This window comes from Grammomys surdaster, unplaced genomic scaffold (assembly GCF_004785775.1).
Source record: "Grammomys surdaster isolate TR1022 unplaced genomic scaffold, NIH_TR_1.0 373, whole genome shotgun sequence".
Classification (NCBI taxonomy): Eukaryota; Metazoa; Chordata; class Mammalia; order Rodentia; family Muridae; genus Grammomys; species Grammomys surdaster.
The window spans coordinates 10,902,716-10,923,870 of NW_021604792.1; the positions used below are offsets into that span (position 1 = coordinate 10,902,716).

Genomic DNA, 21,155 nt, shown 5'->3' on the forward strand with positions numbered 1-21,155 from the left:
GATGCTGGTAAGAATGTGGAAAAAGAGGAACACTCTTCCATTGTAGGTGGGATTGCAAGCTGGTACAACCACTCTGGAAAACAGTCTGGTGGTTCCTCAGAAAACTGGACAACATATTACCTGAGGATCCAGCTATATCAACAAATGAACCAAAAACAAAACACCAGAACAAAATAAAACTGGGCCTGACTTTATAGCTGAGCGAAGTGTGTTTGCTGACTATGCTTATTGTCTTAGATTCAATTTTCCAGCACTATGAAAACATCAGCAGTAAAACCACTCCATATGAAATGACATCAATATTGTCAGTAAACATTATCTATGATTAAAAAGCTAGAAGAGTGTAAAGGAAGAATTTACCAGTGGAAATCTGAGTGCTTTGAAGGCATTCTTAATACATACTTTAAGCTGCTATTAGTATAATTCAAATCAAGACATAACTTTAAAATATAATAAGACAAAATTTACAACTTCCTATTTCAAAACTAGGAGAGAGCAGTTTTAGTCTCTCTTTTTCCTAGTGGGTTTGCTAAGGACACTGGTTTTGCTCTCTCTTCAGGAGTGTTCACCTTTTCACTATTCAAATCTCAATTATGGACATTACTTTTGTTGCATGTGGCACAATATTTTTTTTCTCATTTCTATTAAACATATGAACATAATGGGTTCATAAATTCTGGTTCACAGTCAATTTCACACAGAACCCTTTCTGAGTTTAATCAACCTCCTAGATGCACTTGACAAGCTTCAGTTATTCTGTTATTTCTATTGTTTGGCAACAGACTGCTATTTTGGGATTAAGTGAAAATTCAATATAAGCACTCATTATAGAATCACATATTTATCAGCCTCTGAACTAGCCATAATACCAAAAGTATTTTTTTAAATAAGAATTATAAGCATAAATTTAGAGTTTCATTTATTTTACAAATAACAAGAACTTTATCATCAATAACGTTTAATTGTATGATTTTCTCCTGAAATATGTATCCCTTGAAATACACCAAATCGTATTTATTTATTTTTTTGTTTTTATTTATTTATTTATTTATTTATTTATTTATTTATTTTTGAACATGAAATGCTTTTTTATAGCATGTTTTACAAGGGGAGGGGGTAAGAGGGTCCAGGTGGTGGAAAAGTATAGAATCTTCTTGGCCTGTGCCTTGAAACATGTCATGGTCTATACGGTACACTGCCTTGAATTATGATCTACCTGCTGTTCTTCAGAAGATATGGTACACTGCTTGAGTTATGGTCTCCCTGCTATTCTTAAGATGATATGGTACACTGCTTTGAGTCTATCTGCAGTTGCTAAGCAGGATCTTGCAGTTGCCAAGCTTCAGAGGACATTGTGCAGGTGGGGAAAGGTCGGGGGTGAGGGTAAGGGCGAGGGTCCTGGCTTCTGGCATCTCCCCCTTCTCTGTTTAGTTAGAGAAGGCATCTTATGATCAATCCCAACTATGTGAATTTTGAATTTGGATGTCTAATTATGGGGGGGTCTTAGACAAGTTCACAACCCCAAAACACTGATGTGAGACGAGTCACATCGATGGTCAAAGGTTTTAGGCTGTCGACAATGGGTAATGTCAAGGGACTCCGATGTGGGTGAAAGGAGGGTGAGAGCCCTGTCTTAGGCCATGTAGGCTGCACCCACTCCCAGCACCATGCACTCCTTTTCGGCTGCATTGGGTGGGCCCCTGGGAAGTGGACCTACAATAATCCCGTCATTGGGCTAACTCACAGCCATCCTAGTCCCTTGTAATTGTTCAATTTACCAACCATTTGTCAGTTTGGGGTGTAATATTGTCATAAAGGAAGGCTCCCCAATGTTAGCGGCCATATCAAGGGCGGCCTTGGTTTAGGAAAAAGCCAATTTTTGTTGTGGTGATCAAGAGGCCAAGCTCTCTAGCGAGAGAAACGGGGGCAAAGCCAGGCATACCAGGAACCCTTCTGGAGGGCATGGAAGTCTAGCGGTCGACCGTAGGGGGAGGCAGGGGAGCTGGCAGCTGTGTCAGTCTCCTGCGGAGTCACTTCTGGATCCTCTTCAATTTTCGGCTGATGGTAATGAACTCCAACCGTCTTCTTGATGGCAGCATCAACCTGGTTCCGTGGATGACAGGTCGCGGGCAACGATCTCTGTCTCGCTCAATCTTGATGTCCTGCACACATCCTCTCAATGAGGGTCCATCCAGAGGGGTCCGTGCCTTGAGTCCCACGTCTGGGTGCCACTTGACCCGACCGGCAGGCCCTAGTTATTCGTGGGGGCAAGGAGGACTGCAACCTGCTATTCTTCAGAAGATATGGTACACTGCTTGAGTTATGGTCTCCCTGCTATTCTTCAGATGATATGGTACACTGCTTTGAGGCTATCTGCAGTTGCCAAGCAGGATCTTGCAGTTGCCAAGCTTCAGGGAACCTTGTGCAGGTGGGAAAAGGTAGGGGGTGAGGGTAAGGGCCAGGATCCTGGCTTCTGGCCCATCTGGATTAGAACTTCTAATAGCAGGCATCACGGGTGATTCATTTTTACCTGGAAAGAAAAAAGAAGGGGATTCTCAGGGAGATTTCTCTTCCCTGGATGTAAATTGTTATTCATCGTATTTCTGGTTGGGCCTGGCTTTGTGAGGGTATCTATTTTTTTCATTAATATTTGTGGTAGCCGGTTAGCTGGTGGCACAATATTTTGCTTCTCACCTTTTTTTTCTTTCAGAGTTAGGTTTCCTTAAGCAATTTCCTCTTTTTGCTTTGGTAAGAGTAGAGGCAGAAAATCATGAGTTTGACTTTCACTCTGAGGTAATTTAGTTCTGCCTTTTCTCTTGGAGCTTCTTAGTGGATACAAGCTAGAAAAGGCCAACTTATCCAGCAGTTGGGGGATCAATTCCTTCCAAGAGAATCACCTCTGAGCATGGACACAGGTAACAATTGCTGCTTTTATTTACTATTTTATCAAATGATCAAAATTACTGGAGAGAATTTCATATGGTGTGACATGAGAGAAGGATTAATAGGGAAGCCCTGTTGGTTGGGTTATATCAGGTTAACTCTAGCAGCATGTGAAAACTGTCATTCTGCATTGGTTATTTTCTTTCAAAGTATGTTGGGACTTATGTTGAGTGCTAAGAAATTAAGGCAGAGAGATCTAAACAGTTTATTACTCTTTAACTGTGTTAAATGTTTATATATCATCCATCTGAAAGATGTTATAATTGGAGCCTGATAAGATGGGTCAGTGTGTAAAGGTATTTGTGACCCAAGCCTGATCAAATAACTGAGTTTGATCCCTGTAACGCATATGAAGCTGGAGAAATAGTGTAGCTGCCCATCAGCTATGGACGAGTTGGATTCATCTGAAAGGAAGGCTGGAAACGAAAAAGACAAGGTGGGGCAAGAGAAACATGAATCCAAGACAAAGTTTTCTGATCAAGGCTCAAAGTTTAATATTCAGCACTTTTATGTATAAGGAAAGCCTACTGAACCTATACCTTGTGTCACTGGATTATGTTGCAAAGCAAGCTCAGTGGACAATCTATTCTTCTAAGTTCTTGTGGGAAGTTGTACATGCAGCCAGAGTGGATGACTCCACCTGACTCCTATTGTGGCAAGGTCTAGGGTGGTAAAACAAGGTCTTTCCAGCCTTCTCAAGGCTGAGGGAGGGCATATGAAACAACTTTGTAAATATGTCTTCTGGACACATGCACCTGGGCTCAGCCAGCTACACCCTAAGAGCAATAAATAACAGTTATGAAAAAGAATTCTGTAATGGAAGGATTCATTTTTTTAAGAAGGCAAAGGGTTGATCACTTCAGAATCCTTCCTAAATTAAAAAGCTAGATAAAACTGCTATCAATGTGCAGCTTGTTGTCTGAATTATCAACTGGCACTCATCTCAGTTATTAATGTTAAGGTAAGGTCAGTTACAAATTCTTACTGTTTACTAATACATTGATATATATTATCAGATTGTATCTTTCATGGGCATTAGCTCCTGAATACTGCATAGTGACAAAATTTATTTCCTTATAGCCTCCCGTTGCAAAATCATGTAAGAGAATATTATATGTTCCATAATTGTGTATATGGAATGATCTGTGATTAAAACTTCATATTGTATACTCCATGCCTCTGTCCATTGCTCCTAAATGCCAACAGGCAATGTTCCCTTTCTACTTTCCTGCTTGCTGCAATTAATAAAGGTTATAAACCATTTCTGAAGACTTTGAGGCAAGAGACTCAGATGAGAGAGAATGTCTTTCTGGAACTGTTTTATCTCACCCAGTAGGATCTTTTCTGTTTGAATCCACTGTCCAGTTCCAAACCTGGAGAAGAATGTGTAGACTGTGGTGGGGTGGAGATGTTTGATATATCAGCTGATTGGCACTTAAACCCAAGAGATATTTATGTGTCTTGGATTACCTATAGTATTATACTTTAAATATTCTTTGGAAGGTAATGTCTGGGAAACTCTGAGAATAATATATAAATAAAATGACTGAAAGAACATTTAATATTCATGTGCTTATCAAAATATGTAGATAACTTTAAAGCAACATTTTTATTTTTTCTTAAAGCCTTGGGACTGTTTGTTATTTGAATAGATTGTTTAAAAGTTTTTCATTGATATTCAATGGCACCAGTTTTAACTAACATTTTAATGTGCTGAATATTTTGAACAAACAAGCTATGCCAATATTATAACTTATCAGTATATTTTAATTTTTTCCATATTTACTAAATATAATTGCTGTGGCCATTAAATAAATAAACAACTTCAACACAAATATGCAAAGGGTTCTAACCTCTAATGGCAGTCGGGGTCAGTTCATGTTAGGCTGTTTAGATTATTAAGTCAGTTAGTCAGAACCCTCCCTTTCCCAACCCTCTGTATCATCAGATCCAGGTATCTACTTAAAGGTGGACATTTTAATTTTTTTCCTTAGGAATCACTCAAGGGCACATTTAACAGAGAACGTACTCCACATACTCCAAAGATGAGTGAGCAGGAAGTTACTTTTTCAAATGTGAAATTTCGTAAGGATACAAGGTCACAGAACCAAGTAAGCACTGAGGAGACTCAAGCACCCAGAGAAGCTGGCCCCAGAGGTAATAGTGTTAAGTGTCTATAATCACATTGTTTAATGCATTTTAAACTTTTAACAATTTAAAAATATCCCACGGCCTTTTATTGAAAACTATTCTGTTCCATTTCATCTGGGCATGGTTATGCACAAGGGTGAAAGGGAAGAAAAGACTATTTGTTGGCAAGTACCACATATAAAATTGTTCAAAATTAAGTTGAAAAAATAAACCAATCAAGTTTTAAAATTTGAAAACATAAAGAAAAAACATAAACCTACTCCTACTTTTTAGTTACTATCTGGTAACAGAAAAAAACCAATGGGCAGATTAGAACAATGGGAATCTATAAAAAAAAAATTCCAAACTCTTGAGAATCAAGAAGAAATGAGAAACCATTAAGAGGTTAATTTATTATTATTATTATTATTATTATTATTATTATTATTATTATTTCAGCAGCAGCAGCATTAGTATTATTATCATCAGTATTAGTATTATTTAGTCTAGTAAAGTAGAATTCTGAAAAATTTTAAAACTAACTAACAAAATAAGGCCTGAAAATACATGAAATATTCTAAAGACCCAAATCCTATGGAAATGAAGCTTATTTAGTAGAAACAATACTTTCACTCTCAAAGAAAGTGCTTTATTTGTCATAAATATCCCTAAAATCTAAGCAAACAAGACAAAAAAATTGTCCATCAGAAGAGGAAGTCTCCTCCTGAGAATATAGTTACAGAGGAAGAAAGAGGGGTTGAAAGGTTAGTAGGTGTGGAAATGAGTAAACCCCAGTGTGAGTTCCAGAAAATGTCAAAGAATAATTTTGTTTATTAATGAAAAAGAGGAAATCTCACTTCCTATTCTCTTTTTTTAGTTACTTTATAAATACTGTCTCATCTATGCTCTAAGCTGAGATATCATTCTTCTTTCATTTTCTGGTAATCAGAGCCATGAATTTCACATTCCAAATGATACACAAAAATGTGTACTACTATATAGGGCAGAATCAAAATTACAGGGAAGAAGAGATAGTTGATCTATAGGCCATTTCAAGGACGGGGATGTATACAGATCAGTTCCAGAGCAGGTTTGGTTCCCTACCATTACTTGTGAGCATCCATTCCTCTACTGTAGAATGGACTTCAGTTCCAGTAGAACTGGATGAGGGCATATGCTTGTAATGCAGCTCCTTCTAGGTTGACTCAGGAGGATTGACAATACAAGGCCAAGGCTGAAAAGTTCAAAATTTTGTGAAATTTTCTGAAACTTCACACATGTAGGACTACTACACTGAGTATACCTTCAGTAGAAATCTACAATTTTGACATCACATTTTAAGTGTGTTTATATCATCAACTTTTGCAAAATTTTCTCTTGTTTCCATGCTACACAAACTATAACTAGTATTGGGATGTGCTCTTTTCATGATGATGATTTTCTTGCTTTGTTCTGTTGATTAAGTGTGTTCGATCCCCTGGAAGATCATTGTGATAGCTCTCGGAATCCTCTGTTCCCTTCGGCTGGTAATTTTTGCAGTTCTGGTGACAAACAGTGAGTAACTGAGATACATCCTATTTGACTTTCTGCCTAAAGAGTAGTTTTAGCTATGAACTATGCAGTGACATACTCTGTCCATTGCCCTACCTATAACGAGGGGATGAGACAGAATCTGTGGACTTTAATGTTGGCACACTGTAGACTCTCGTTCTCTTACATACCAAATCTGTCAGCTATGGGGCTGTTTTCTGTCTCATGCTTGGTCATATTCCTTCTATGGACTAGGTGATACTCTGCATTTAGAGCTAAAGTGATTTGGGATTTTATGTAAACATTTTGTGATAACCATTTGTGGAAAAGTCGATGACCTTCTTTTCCTTGTTCTTCAATGTATACTGAGGTCATGATTAAATAAAAAAAACTTCATCTGCAAAGAGACAATAAAAGTTAAACTTTATTGGACTCCTTCACATTTAAAGGAAAGAAATCACTTCCAGGTTGTGTTTTAACATAGAGATATATGTGTATCATTAGCTTTCCATATGTTCCAATAAGAACTGTGTCATATCTTAACATTTATTAGCTCATATTTTCATTCTGTGATAATTATTTGCTGAGTATTTTATTTAGGTATTTATTTTTAAATTTGTGCTATAAACAGTGGAGTGATTAGAAGTTACTGTCACTATAATTTTATTCAGGTTTACTATTTATTTTACAGTAAACTTTTTCATAGAGAAGCATTGATGTATCTATTTTATATTGACTTAGTTGAAGTTCTAATTTACAAATGTTAAAGTTCCAAAGAAAGATATGATATGTGTTGGCTGTCAACATGAAGGTTTTTTGCTAATAATAAATTTCAGTATTTATTTCTTATGAGCATGTTTGATTTTATAATGTTACTAATTTTAGTTTTTCAGTATAGTGAAGAAAAACATAAACTGCAGGAAACTCTAAAAATCCTCCTCCATAACTACAGCACCATGCAAAATGAAAGCTATTTAAAGGAAGAAATGCTCAGAAATAAGTCTATAGAATGTAATTCCTACAGAAATCTTCAGGATACCCTCAACAGAAAGCAGAACAGATGCTACATGGAAACCAAGATTGTTTTAGATTGCTTACAGCACAGAGGTAAGCAGGATATCTTGAAAAAAGAATTGTACTATTTTCTATTTTTTTTCTGCAGAAGCTTTGAAGTCAAATATCAGCTTATGATGCTGTTGATGTGTGAGTTAATGGTCTGGAATTTCTTTAATTTGTGTAGAGTCCTGGAACCCTGGAAATCCCTGCTTGGTCTAGGAGAATCTTATAGTTGATAGAACTCAGTGTCTTTTCTGACTCCTATTGGTCCCAGAAGATGGAATCACAAATCAACACCCCTAATAATTCAGGTCCTTGTGGTTTACTGGAAAATCTGAATCTCTAACTTTGTTGCTGACAGAACATGGGAGCTTTTAGTAAGAGTGCATCTACCAAATATTTACTCTATAATGGACTTAGAACATTTATATGGATGCAATCAGGAAAATTATTCTCTGTGTGTGCTTGTGAGTATGTGCTTTCCATCTGACTTGTCTTGAGAGATTTGCCCTGATTGTACCAAACGAAGCCTCCCTTGAGCAGACATGGGAGCCTCACCATGCTTTGCACACATTGTAGCTCAGTCAGTGGCGTGGTGAATGAGGCTGGAAAGATGAAAATATCAAGAGTCACAAGGAATCTTTCTTACACTTCATAGTGATTGGTCATCTCTAACTGACAGAGCTTATCAGTCATCATTAAATATTTTCTTCAGGATTTAGAGTTTGCAAAATGCTGTGGTGTACAATCTCACTGTGCTGCGTTAGTAGTGGGTAACATCCTCATTATGCAAGGACTAACATCATTTAAACTGCTACATTATAAAATATGTGACAGGAAGAGTAAAAGTTCCAAGAAATATTGTTGTAGTATTTCAGACTCATGAAAAATGTATTGATTATTATTTTAATATAACTTAATCATCTGTAAATTCATGAATTCATCTTCATCATGATTAGGAGGCTGAGGGAGGAAGATTATAACTTTCAGAACAATCTGGACAGCACACCAAATTCAAGTCCTGCCTGAGCTACACAATAATACTCTCTACAGGATAGCAAATATTAGAGATAAAGTTTGTTAATAGAGCATATCCATCCTCAGCACCTTACTAAGCAAAATAATAATATTTGAGTGTTCTTGTTACACTAACTACACACACCTTAAAGTCTTGACACATTTAAGCATGTGGCTAGCCATTGAGGGCATCACCACAATCAGGAGACTATTCATATCAAAATCTCCCCTGTACCTCTCTTATTTCTCTTAAGATAAGAACATGTAACACAGACCATGGCACAGTGCTGACTGCACAGTAGTGTGTGGACCAGTGTGTGAACAATGCATTACTGCAGATTTAGAATTTTGTCATTAGTTTCACTCCCTCTCAGTAGCAAGTGCTTATAGCCTGACCTCCAGTACCTGGTATCTCACAAGTCTCTGCTTCATAGAACTAGGCTCTTTTAGAAATCTGTTCTGTATGGAATCATAAAATGTGAGGTTGCTGTAAATCTCCAACCCCAATAAGCCCATGCAAGGAAAATGCAACCCAATTATATATTTATAAAATTCACACCTAATTGGGCAGATACGCCTCTACACTGCTTTCTTCCCCAGCTATGAAATCCCTGGTACTTGCAGCTTCTCCAGGCCATGTGCTTCTGGTCCACGTTCCTTCCAACTCTCTCAGTCTGTCCTCCATTGTCCAAAATCTCCTCCAACTCCTCCTCCTCCCCTCCTCTTCCTGTCTTGTCTGGAAATCCTGCCTACTTATTTTCACCCAGTGATTGGCTATTTGTCTTTATTAGCCAATCAGATAATTAAGGGAAATTCCTCAATAGTGTGGTCCTAGGCCTGGTGTGGTTCACTTTGAACACTATCCTCAAGTTTTTCCATGTTTGTCACATGGGTCAGGATCTCGCTATTGGGTTTCAGTATGAGATATAATGTCATTCTTTATCCTAAGGTGACTTGGAACTCACTGTATACTCAAGGCTGGCATGGAAGTAACATTTAACCTATGCCGGCCACAAACCAGTAGTGACCTTCCTGCCTCTCTCTGTGTAGTGCTCTGATTATAATAAGTTATCCTGCAGTGCTGATTCATTTCCCTTTAAAGGCTAAATAGCATTCTTTTGTGTGTATGTGCTCCATTTTCTCTACTGAGTTATCCATATTTGACACACAAATTATTTCTGTATCTCTACTGTTATTAACAATGGTGCATAGATTATGGGTGTGCAGGGGTCTCTGGATATTATAGAATCTCAATTTCTGAGACCCTGTGAGATTTTATTTTTTCAACACAGGCTTAATAAATACATTATTCTGATAGCAGAATACCAGAAAATATGAAGTTTAACCATTCACCTTCTCTGTTGAAGACAAACTTGTGGAAGGACACTTGTTCTGCCATGGCATAAAATGTTATTATTTCATCACTGACAAAAAACAGTGGAATGGATGTAAACAGACTTGCCAGGATTGCAGCTTATCTCTTCTGAAGATAAATGATGAACATGAACTGGTACCACTGACTCTTATATATCCATTTATTTTCTTAGACTCTCGCTAGTCCTTGAATAGTGAGATACTGTATCCAGGTTTTTTTTTTTTAAGAGAGACCTACATTTGTTTGTATATGGTTTTCCTGTAATGTGAACCAAATTGTACAGTAAAAGTGTCTCAGGTGACTCCGTTCTGCTCCTCATGTAGTGCAAGACTCTTTGATATAGCACATCCTGTGAATGACAGTTATTTATTTCGATAGAGTGATAACTAAATCTCCAGAGTCCATAGTATAGAGTTTGCTCTTTGGAGCCGGGAAGTGAGGCTGCGTGAGATGGAAATCAGATGACAACAGGGAAAATAGTTGAACTCTATGCCCGACTGTAAAATGGAAATGATATAAGAATCATGCAAACTAATAGTTTTAACAGTTAGTCCCATGGTGATTTTCACTGAAACAGTCTATAATTTTTACTGCATAGTATTTTTATGTTTTGTAAAAAATGATACCCATCTTTAGAAATGAGAATTTAAAAGAAAAAATAGTTTCCAAGATTCTGACATTTTCTGTTTACATTATTACAAATGAAATCTCTTAAAATACAGACTATTTATTTTCTAGAGAAATGATTGCAGGACAACATTGAAATCTTGTTCATTTATAACATGGTATGATATTTAAATATCAATTTAATACGTGCTTAAACAACAACATAAAAGAATGTTACTGTCAAATAATAGTGTGTTTTTCCATTTGATACAGTAAACATCAGTAAAAATTTAAAATTATTATTACTATTATTATAATTATTTTATTACTTATTTACCTTACATCCCACTCAATACCCTGTTCTAGTCAATCCCTCCAATAATTCCTCCTTCATACCCCCTCTCCTTCCCCACTAAGCAGGTGGGGACTCCCCTAGGTATCTCTTCACCATGACACATCAGGTTTCCTTGAGGTTAGGTGCATCCTCGCTTAATGTGGCCAAACAAGGTAGCCCAACTAGAAGAATATATTCCACATATAGGCAACAGCTTTTGAGATAGATTCTGATTCCTTCATGCAGAACCCACATGAAGACCAAGCTGCACATCTGCTACATATGTGAGGAGAGGCCTAGGTTCACCTTGTGTATGTTCTTTGGTTAGTGGTTCAATTTCTGAAAGCCCCAAGCTTCCAGGTTAGTTAACTCTGTTGGTCTTCCTGTAGATTTCCTATCCTCTTAGGAGTAACAATCCTTTCTTTTGTTCTTCCATAAGACTCCCCAAGGTCCATAAAGTATTTGGCTGTGGGTGTCTGTACCTGTCTGAGTTATCAGGTTGGTAGAACCTCTCAGAAGACACTCATGCTAGACTCCTGACTGCAAGCATAACAGAGCATCATCAATATTGTCAGGGATTGGTGCTTTACCATAGGATGAGCCTCAAGTTGGATGGGTTTATGGATGACTGTTAGCCCAGTCTCTGCTTTATCCACAATCCCTGCATTTCTTGTAGACACTGTAAGTTTGGGGTTCAATGTATTGTGGGAGTGTTAGTGGCCCTATATCTCCACCATGTCTCCTGCCTGGCCAAAGGATAAAGTCTTACCAGGCTTCATATGGCCCAATGCTGTGAATCACAGGGAAGAATACACCCACTGATTCTTTGGGGCCTCCCTTATCCCAGGTCTCTGTCTCTTCCTGGAGATACCCCCTACCTCCCAATCAGTTTCACATTTCCATTCATTCTCTTGGCCATCTGGTCAACTGTTCATTCCCCCTGTCCTTCCCCATACCCAAACTCCAGATCCCACACTCCCTTCACGAAGCCCTCTCCTACCCATTTCCCTCCCTCTATTTGCCTGCCAAGACCATTCCATTTCCTCTTCCAAGTGAGACCCAAGAATCCTTGCTTATAACCTCCTTCCTGTTCAACCTCCTTTGGTCTTTGGAGTGTAGCATGGGCATCCTGTATTTTATGCTTAATATCTACTAATAAGTGACTAGTTACCATGTATGTTCTTTTGGAACTGGTTCACCTTAATTGGGATGATATTCTCAAGATCTATTCATCTGCCTGCAAAATTCATATCTTTGCTTTTCATAGCTGAATAATATTCCATTATGTAGATGTACTACACTTACTTTATCCATTCTTCAGTTGAAAGAAATCTATCTAGGTTGTTTTCAGTTTCTTGCTATTATGAATAAAACATAGTTGAGCAAGTATCTTTGTGGGATGGTGTGGCATCCTTTGGGTATATATCCAGGATTGGTATAGCTGTGTCCTGAGGTAGAACTATTCCCAGTTTTCTGAGAAACTGCCAAATTGTTTCCAAAGTAAGTGTACAAGGTGCACTCCCACTAACAGTGAAGGTATATTCCCTGGCTCTATATCCTCACCAACATGTGCTATCACTTGAGATTTGATCTTAGCCATTCTGACTGGTAGAAGATGGGATCACAGAGTTGTTTTGATTTATGTTTTCCTAAAGACTAAGGACATTGTACATTTCGCTAAGTGCTTCTAGGCCAATCGAGATTCTTGTGTTGCGAATTCTATTTTACCTCAGCCTTAGAAGATGCAGTAGAAGAAATTGATATATCAGTCAAATAAAATGTTAAATCTAAAAAGTTCCTGAAGTAAAACATCCAGGATGTTTGGGATACTACCTAATCTATAAATAGTAGGAAGAGAAAAGCCCAGAAGATATTTTCAACAAAATATTAGAGAAAACTTTTCCAACCTAAAAAAAGAGGTGCCTATATAAATGAAGCTTATAGAAAACAAATTAAACTGAACCAGAAAAAAGTTCTCCTTCCACATAATAATCAAACTACAAAATATATAGAACAAACAAAGAATATTAAAAGCAGCAAGGGGAAAAGGGTAGGTAACACACAATGGCAGACTTATCAGATTTATACCCATCTTCTCAACAGACTCTAAAAGTTAAAAGGGGCTGGACAAATATATTACGATCTCTAAAATATCACAGATGCCAACCTAAAATATAATACTCAGCAAAACTTTCAGACACCAAAGATGAATAATAGAAGATATTTCAAGAGAGATCCAAATTCAAAGAATATTTATCAGCAATCCAGTCCTACAGCAAATACTAGAAGGAAAACTCTAACTCAAGGAGGATAACTATACTCAAGAAAACACAGGAAAAAAGTAATTCCATACATTCAAGACAAGGAGACACACACACACACACACATCCCATAATTAAATTTCAACCCAGCCATATTTTAAAATATAATCAGTCACTTAATGAGACATCATGCCACTTGAATGTCACCTGTAAGACACCATAAATACTTCCAAATACTCCTTATATTCTCCTCAGTTATGTCACTTCTGGATCTGAAGTAGGGAAAGTTCCTTTCTGGAGCATGGAGCTAAATGCAGAGCAATCCACACAGTACTTTTCATCTTATGACTTTTCTTTGAAGACAGGGCATTACTTCCCATATGCTTCAGTAGTATTCCAGAGTGCACATTTGAATAATTTCATAGATTATCAGAAATTGTTTAGCGGTCCATATTTTTTATAGGCCTTTAGCAGGAAGATTGTGACTTCAAAGACAGGCTTGGTTATGTTGTGAGACTTGGTCTAAAAAACACAGTCACAAATCATGTCATGAACAGAGTATCTTAGCACACCTGAAGATTTTAGTTTTAATAACTTATCAAACTGACGTCATTTTGATATAAATTTGCTACTAGTAGGAAGTCACTCTAGAAAATGAACATAATGGGACTGAGCAGTGGGAGGACAGGACAGTATAGAATGGCACAGGAATGCTGGGAACTTTTCCTGCTTGTTCTTTTCTTATAAAACAGATAGAAATTTTATCATAAAGTGTGTTGTTTCCCTTACAGGCACTCCTCCAATATCAGATTATTCAAGGTAGTTACTGGATTGGACTGAAATATGATATTAAAAATAAGGAATGGGCATGGATTGACAGTGGCCCATCTAAACTGTGAGTTTCTTAACCCTCCTGGCTCTAACACTGGTGGGAATTGGGAGGATTGTGTGCAAAGGCTTTTCTCTCATTTCACGTGGTTTCCTCATTTTTTTATGGAGCTCATGGGTAAGGACAATTGCATAAGGCAGTGTCTGAGCAAGTGTTACAGAGAGAAGATGTATAGTTCAGGAGCTAACAGAAAGTAGCTTAATATTGCATATATCTCAGGATTGTGTGTTATAAGATGCACAGGGTTCTAACAAGTCAGTGACGAGATTGTGTGAAATGAGTGAATGATCATAACAGATACATTGAATCTGAGTCTCTAAGACATTCATTTGACATTCTTTACTGTCATTAGCTCATGTAATTGTTGGTTACTTATAAATATAAGACCATATTTACATATACATACATATGTATGCCTACCTTCCATTTCGATGTGTTGTGTTGTGAGAACTCCAAGTCTTATGTTTATTTATAATCTGGTAGAAACTGTTCACTAATTACCTTTATTAATAATATTTATTTTTCTTGAGTGTCTCGCATATATAAAATAAAATACAATCTCCTCATCCCCATACCACCCAAAATCTTCCTTTTCATCAGTTCTAGCATGTGCCCAGCTAACTATGTCTTCATAATTAACTGTCAATAGGTGCATGTTTGTAGGCCATCCACTGGGGCTTGGAAACACACCAGTGGCCACACTCTCAGAAAGGAATGAATCCCACTTTTCCAGTAGTAATCAACTAACAATAGTAATTTCTTAGGATGTAAAGTGCCTTTCCCCATCTTTACAGAATTCATCTTGTCTAGAAGAAGGTTGCATTTCACCGAGCTCTTTTCCTTCTCTGAATCTTACATTCTTCCTATGTCATCTTCCCTGATGTTCCTTGAGTCTTGCTTGTGCTGTGGAAGGGAAGAAGTTGATGTAGACATCTCCTTTAGAGCACAGCACATATTCTCTTGTCTTAAGCAATTTGATCAAATTCTGCCTCTCTGCATCGAATTCTGCCCATTGTGAAAGAATCTTTTCTGATGGAGGTTGAAGGTAACCCAAGTCTAGGCCATAACTATAAATGATAAGAACGCAATTGACCACTTAGCAGAGTTTAGGCGTGTCCTACCTAGGGCCTGTGACCTCCCTCAATCTTTTGATCTGGATTTCAACACCAAACATGATTTCCTAGTGCTAAAGGCCACAGTTCCAATAGGAAAGCATTAATTTATTCTATAATATATCTTGCCCATCCGGTATGTACTGTAGCATGCAGGGTCCAGTGTAGCATGTCTGTACTGCAAAAGAACATTGTAATCACTTGAAAGCCAGGCCAAGGGATGATATTTTGATATTAGTTTGAGATTGACTTCTCTTTTGTTGATGTCAAAGTGTGGAATATCTTGAGCAACAGGGCCTTATCATGTAGTTATGGTAAACAAGGGCAGTAGCAATAGCCTGTGCTGCATGGGAGATCTTTGTCATCTCCTTGACCAGTAATCCCTCTGGAGGTATCCTTTGCTTTGCACTTTGGTTTTCTTTTAAAAAAACATATCTTCTGTAATTGTAACTCTTTTTTAAAGTCTGTAACTCTTTTTTAAAGAAGTCTGTTGGTCACCATGTTTCAGGGAATTCCCATTGTCTGTGTTGGCAGGGACGCAAGAACCACAACAGCAGTCATAGACCCTCTTCTGTGACTGTATAGCAATCCTCACTTTTCTCCTTAAAATGGGGGCATATGGGATCTTTTCCAGTGTGCCACATAACTTCTTTTTTCATTACATTTATCTTTTTTGCATTGAGTATCAGAGGAAACCAATTTCAATGTAAAATTATCCCATGTAAATATTGAAAATTAAATTAATTACTTGATGAAAATGTAACAGTGCAGACTATTTGAAGATTAGCCTTAAATTCCCTACATGTTGAAAGTTATCCTTGAACTGTGATCCTCTTATTTTCATGCCCACAAAACAAGACTAGGAGTCCCACTAGGACTAGCTAGATTTATTACTGAGGATATCCATTTTTAGTGCATTCTTTAGTTAGCTTTCTCTATTAGGGAAAAAAATGGCTACAGTGCTTTCCTGATCATCTGAGGTTCACCCCAACTCCTGCTAACATCTCAACCTGAAGTATAATCTTATTTCTGTTAGTTTATAAATGAGGATCTTAAATATTAATTTTTAAGTAAGTACTTTTTTATTTTGTGCATTGCTATGTAGCTCAGGCTATGCCAGAACTCATAATCCTTCTGTTTTGGTTGTAATTTGCTCTGTGTTCTAATTTATTTATTTATTTTATTTAGCTTCATTTTTCAAAAGAAAGGTAGTTGTGGTCTCTAATAAAACATCCTGCAAAAAAAAGAGTTGTATCATATACAGGCAATTCATAAATTAACGTGAAGTCTCATCTTCATTATGAGGTGGGCAGGAAGAAAGGAAAGCAGTCTAAAATATTGATTATAAGCCCTCATGTGTGATTGTATTTCAAATCTTCCCTTTCTCTTTAAAACGTAAACATGTAAGACCTTGTTCTGTGTGCCACACACAACTGACTTACTATTACCCTAGCATTTTTATTGACAAACTATCAATGTGAAAGAGGTTTAGTTAAAATAATTCTTTATAAACATTGAAAATCCATTTTACCTGCAAACCAAAAAATTGTGAGTGTGAAATAAGATTGAGACATTTTATGTGATCTAGGGACCATATCTTTTCAATGAGTGCACAGAAAAGAAAATATTTTGGTGTTGAATTTATGATTAGTAGTTCTATATTCTGTATACTATGACCAATGGAACTATTAAAATCCTGACTTATTTCAGTGAGTGTTCAAAGTTAAACAGCTACCCATTATTGGTTTTGTTCTTCAGTGCCTTGAACACAAGGAAATACAATGCAAAGGATGGAGGATGTATGTTCTTATCTAAAACAAGACTAGAAAATACTAAATGTGATTGGTCCTTCCCCTGTATTTGTGAGAAGAGACTGGCTAAGTTTCCTGATTGACTTGCCAACAAGAGTTAAATGTAAGTTGTCATTTGGTCCTATTAACAGTGTCCTTTGTCTTACAGAAGCTTTGCAATTTTATGAGATACTATTTGTCACTTGTAGATCTTAGAGCACGAGCCATTGGATTTCTGTACAGGAAATTTCCCCTGTGCCAATGTGTTCAAGGTTCTTTCCCACTTTCTCTTCTATTAGATTCAGAATTCTGGTTTTATGTAGAAGTCCTTGATCTACTTGGGCATGAGCTTTATGTAAGGAAATAAGAATGGATCAATTAGTATTCTTTTACATGCTGACCACCAGTTGAACCACCATCATTTGTTGAAAATGTTATCTTTCTTTCACTGGATGATTTTTTATTCTTTGTCAAATATCAGGTGCCCATAGGTGTGTGGGTTCATTTCTGGGTCTTCAATTCTATTCCATTGATCAACTTGCCTGTCTCTGTACCAATATCAGGCAGTTTTTGTCACTATTGTTCTGTAGTACAGCTTGGGGTAAATAATGGTAATTCCCTAGAAGTTTTATTATTGTTGAGAATTGTTTTTGCTAATCTTGTTTTTTTGTTATTCCATGTGATATTGATAATTACTCTTTCTATCTCTGTTAAGAATTGAGTTGGGATTTTAATGGTGCTTACATTGAATCTGAAGATAGCTTTTGGAACACGGTCATTTTTACTATTTTTATTTTTACCCAAAGATTGAAAAAAGATTTTTACCAACCCTATATCTAATAGAGGACTAATATCCAAAGAAGTCAAGAAGTTAGACTCCAGAAAACCAAATAACCCTACTAAAACTGAAGTACAAAGATAAATACAGAAATCTCAACTGAGGAATATTGAATGATTAGGAAACACTTAAAAAAATGTTCAACATCCTTAGTCTTCAGGAAAATGTAAATCAAAACAACCCTGAGATTCCAACTCACACCAGACAGAATGACAAAGATCAAAAAGTCAGGTGACAGCAGATGCTGGCTAGAATGTGGAGAAAGAGGAACACTCCTCCATTTCTGGTGAGATTGCAAATTGTCCAACCACTCTGGAGATCAGTTTAGCAGTTCCTTAGAAAATTGGAAATAGTTCTTTTCTACCTGAGGATCCAGCTATATCACTTCTGGGCATACACCCAAAAGGTGCTTCAACATGTAATAAAGACACATGCTACACTATGTTCATAGCAGCCTTATTTATAATAGGCAGAATCTGGAAACAATCCAGATGTTCCTGAACAAAGGAGTGGATACAGAAATTGTAGTACATTTACACAATGGAGAACTAATTAGCTTTGAAAAACAATGACCTCATGAAATTTGCAGGCAAATGAATGAAACTAGAAAATATTATCCTGAGTAAGGCATCCAAGTCACAAAATAACAAACATAGTATGTACTCCCTGATAAGTGGATATTAGCCAAAAAAAACCCCTCAGATTACACACAATATAACTCCCAGACCATATGAAAGCCAAGAAGAAGAAAGGCTAAAGTGTGGATGCTTCATTCCTACTCAGAAGGGGGAAGAAAATAATCACAGGACATAGACAGAAGAAGGTATCTGGGAGTAAGAGAGGAGGAGGAAGGAAAGCAGGGCAGGATCAGATTGGGGAGGAGATGGGGAGAAGTACAAAGTGTTAGGAATTTGAACATAGATGTATAGAATGAGGAATAGGGAACTAGGGGTAGTCACTAGAATGTCCCAGGTGCCAGGGACCTAAGAGGTTCATTCCCAGGACCCAACAGGAATGACATTAGCTGAAATACCCAACAAAGAGAAGATAGATCCTGTAGAGACCATATTCAGTTGGTAGGCATGGCCCCCACTTGAAGGAAAATGCCATGTACCTATCTGAAAAATATTAATCTAGATTTGCTCCTGTCAAAAAGAAATGCAGGGACAAAGAGTGGCTCAGATACTGAAGGAAAGGGCATCCAGAGTTTGCCTCACTTACAGATCTATCCCATATGTGGACACCAAACCCAGACACTATAGCTGATACCAAGAAGCACTTGCCAGCCAGACCCACAAAGCTCCCAGGGACTAAACCACCAACCAAGAGTACACATGGAGGGACAAATGGCTCCAGCTGCATATATAGCAGAGGATTGCCTTATCTGGCATCAATGGGAGGGAAATCCCTTGGTCCTGTGGAGGCTCAATGACCCAGTGTAGGGGAATGCTAAGGTGCTGAGGTAGGAGTGGGTAGATAGGGGAGCACCCTCATAGTGGCAGGGGTAAAGAGAGGGAATAGAGGGTGTGGATGGGAAACTGTGAAGTGGGATAACATTTGACATATGAATAAATAAAATAACCAATAAAAAAAGAAAAAAGAATTAAAAAAACAAGAAATAATATTCGTGAAAAAAAGAGTTAAAGGTAAAAATGAAATGTACTGATGCTCATTTGTTTCCTGTAGTAATTTGTGACTGCTTACAAACAAGTGTTTTGTTCACAGGACTTAGTCCACTGTTCAAACAAAGAGAAGAGCTGAAAGAGGTTGGAAATGCTCCCTAGAATCTGATGTAACAGAGCAGAGGCTTCTTCCTTCCTGGTTGAGACAGGACACGTCTCCTCTGGTGCTTGGTCACACTTTGTCCCAAAGCCTCCAGGACATGGCTTTTTCAGCTTTGTTAAAACTCTTATAGAACTAAATAAAGAATCACAATAAACAGCCTGACTATTTCATTATGATTAGAATAAATCCTCTTAATTGAAAGTACAATTAAAATTAGAATGTACTTGTAGGTTTTGATTTCTCATTTGTTAGTTGAGTAGGTTTGGCTTGTTTGCTTTTTGTTTAATGTAGAAGTTTTTCTTGTTTTTACAAATATTTCTTTTGGTCATAAAATATAATTTCAAGTTTTGTGAACAGTTGCAAGCATAGTTCAAGGTACTACTGATTATCTTTTATCCAAGGCATCAGTTGTCTTATGCACCTGTTTCAATCCATCTATAATGAGTTGAGGCCTTATAGAAATGGTGGTAATAACTGATGTTGGAGATATCTATTGGTTTTCACTTGTGACCTTGGCAATTAGGAGGCTAAGCCATGATTGCTAAAAAATGAATACAGTGAGAACCGATGTCATAGAACCAAACAAACCAAACAAAATCAAGACATACATATTCCTCAACATTTTCCAGGGACAACATTTTATATTTACAACCATACCCAAATTATCAAACTCAGGACAGAGTATTGATATAGTAACTTATTCTAATCTAGGATCCATGTACCTATCCACTAACTGGATAATGCTACTCTAGGTACTTCCTCCATGCTCAGGTTCTCATGTGTTCAGTTATGGTGTGATTTTAGTGTCCTTTTGTCCTGAATGGTTTTTTTTTTTATGCTTTTTGATCATTTGTTTTTGGTATGTTTGCTGGTCAATTGTTTTTCATGGTGGTTTTGTTTGTTTGGTTTTTGTTTGTTCTGAGACAGCATTTCTCTGTATAGCCCTAGCTGTCCTGGTACTCTCTGTAGAACACGCTGACCTGGAAGAGATTCATTTGACTCTGCCTCCTTGGTACTAAGATTAAAGTCATGCTTATGGTTTTGGATTTTTACCTTAGTAGCTTGTAAATAAACTTCTGGTGTGAGCCTGTATATAAAATATACACCTACTTCATGTCATGAGAAATATGAGCACGCACACACACACACACAGAGTGCTTAACACTTGCAATATAGACAAGGCTGCCTGCAAACTCGTAGAGATTTGCCTTTGCCTCCCAAGTGCTGAGATTAAAAACATGTGGAACCATACCCAGCTGTGAAACACAGGTTTAATAAATAAGTACACTTCTCATCCTCCATCAAATCCAAACAGAGCATTTTTAGGCTTTCTCAAAGTCCTTTCTTGTACTGGCTGTGTTCTCTTACAATGTAAATTAATTCTATTTTCATAACAGCTTTGTATCTCCCTTCTTTTTGCTCAGCATTTTTAAAATTAGTATATAACTTCTTTCTTATACTAATATTTCACTAATTCTTTGATAATTTC

General features: G+C 37.2%; 1 protein-coding gene across 2 annotated transcripts; it reads left to right on the forward strand.

The window, feature by feature from the left end:
* Window positions 1-2,776: 2,776 nt before the first annotated feature.
* Window positions 2,777-19,695, forward strand: LOC114632341 (killer cell lectin-like receptor 4). 2 transcript variants are annotated; one of them, XM_028780879.1, is made up of 8 exons: window positions 2,777-2,915; window positions 4,938-5,100; window positions 6,538-6,627; window positions 7,489-7,721; window positions 10,046-10,186; window positions 14,044-14,147; window positions 17,012-17,167; window positions 19,607-19,695. In XM_028780879.1, the coding sequence occupies exons 2-7, from the start codon at window positions 4,989-4,991 to the stop codon at window positions 17,145-17,147; spliced, it is 816 nt and encodes a 271-aa protein (XP_028636712.1). In that variant the 5' UTR covers window positions 2,777-2,915; window positions 4,938-4,988; the 3' UTR covers window positions 17,148-17,167; window positions 19,607-19,695. The 2 variants fall into 2 exon arrangements, 1 of the variants encoding a protein (XP_028636712.1); XR_003713076.1 differs by lacking the exons at window positions 10,046-10,186; window positions 19,607-19,695 and having other exon boundaries at window positions 7,489-7,710; window positions 17,012-17,072.
* The last annotated feature ends 1,460 nt before the right edge of the window (window positions 19,696-21,155 follow it).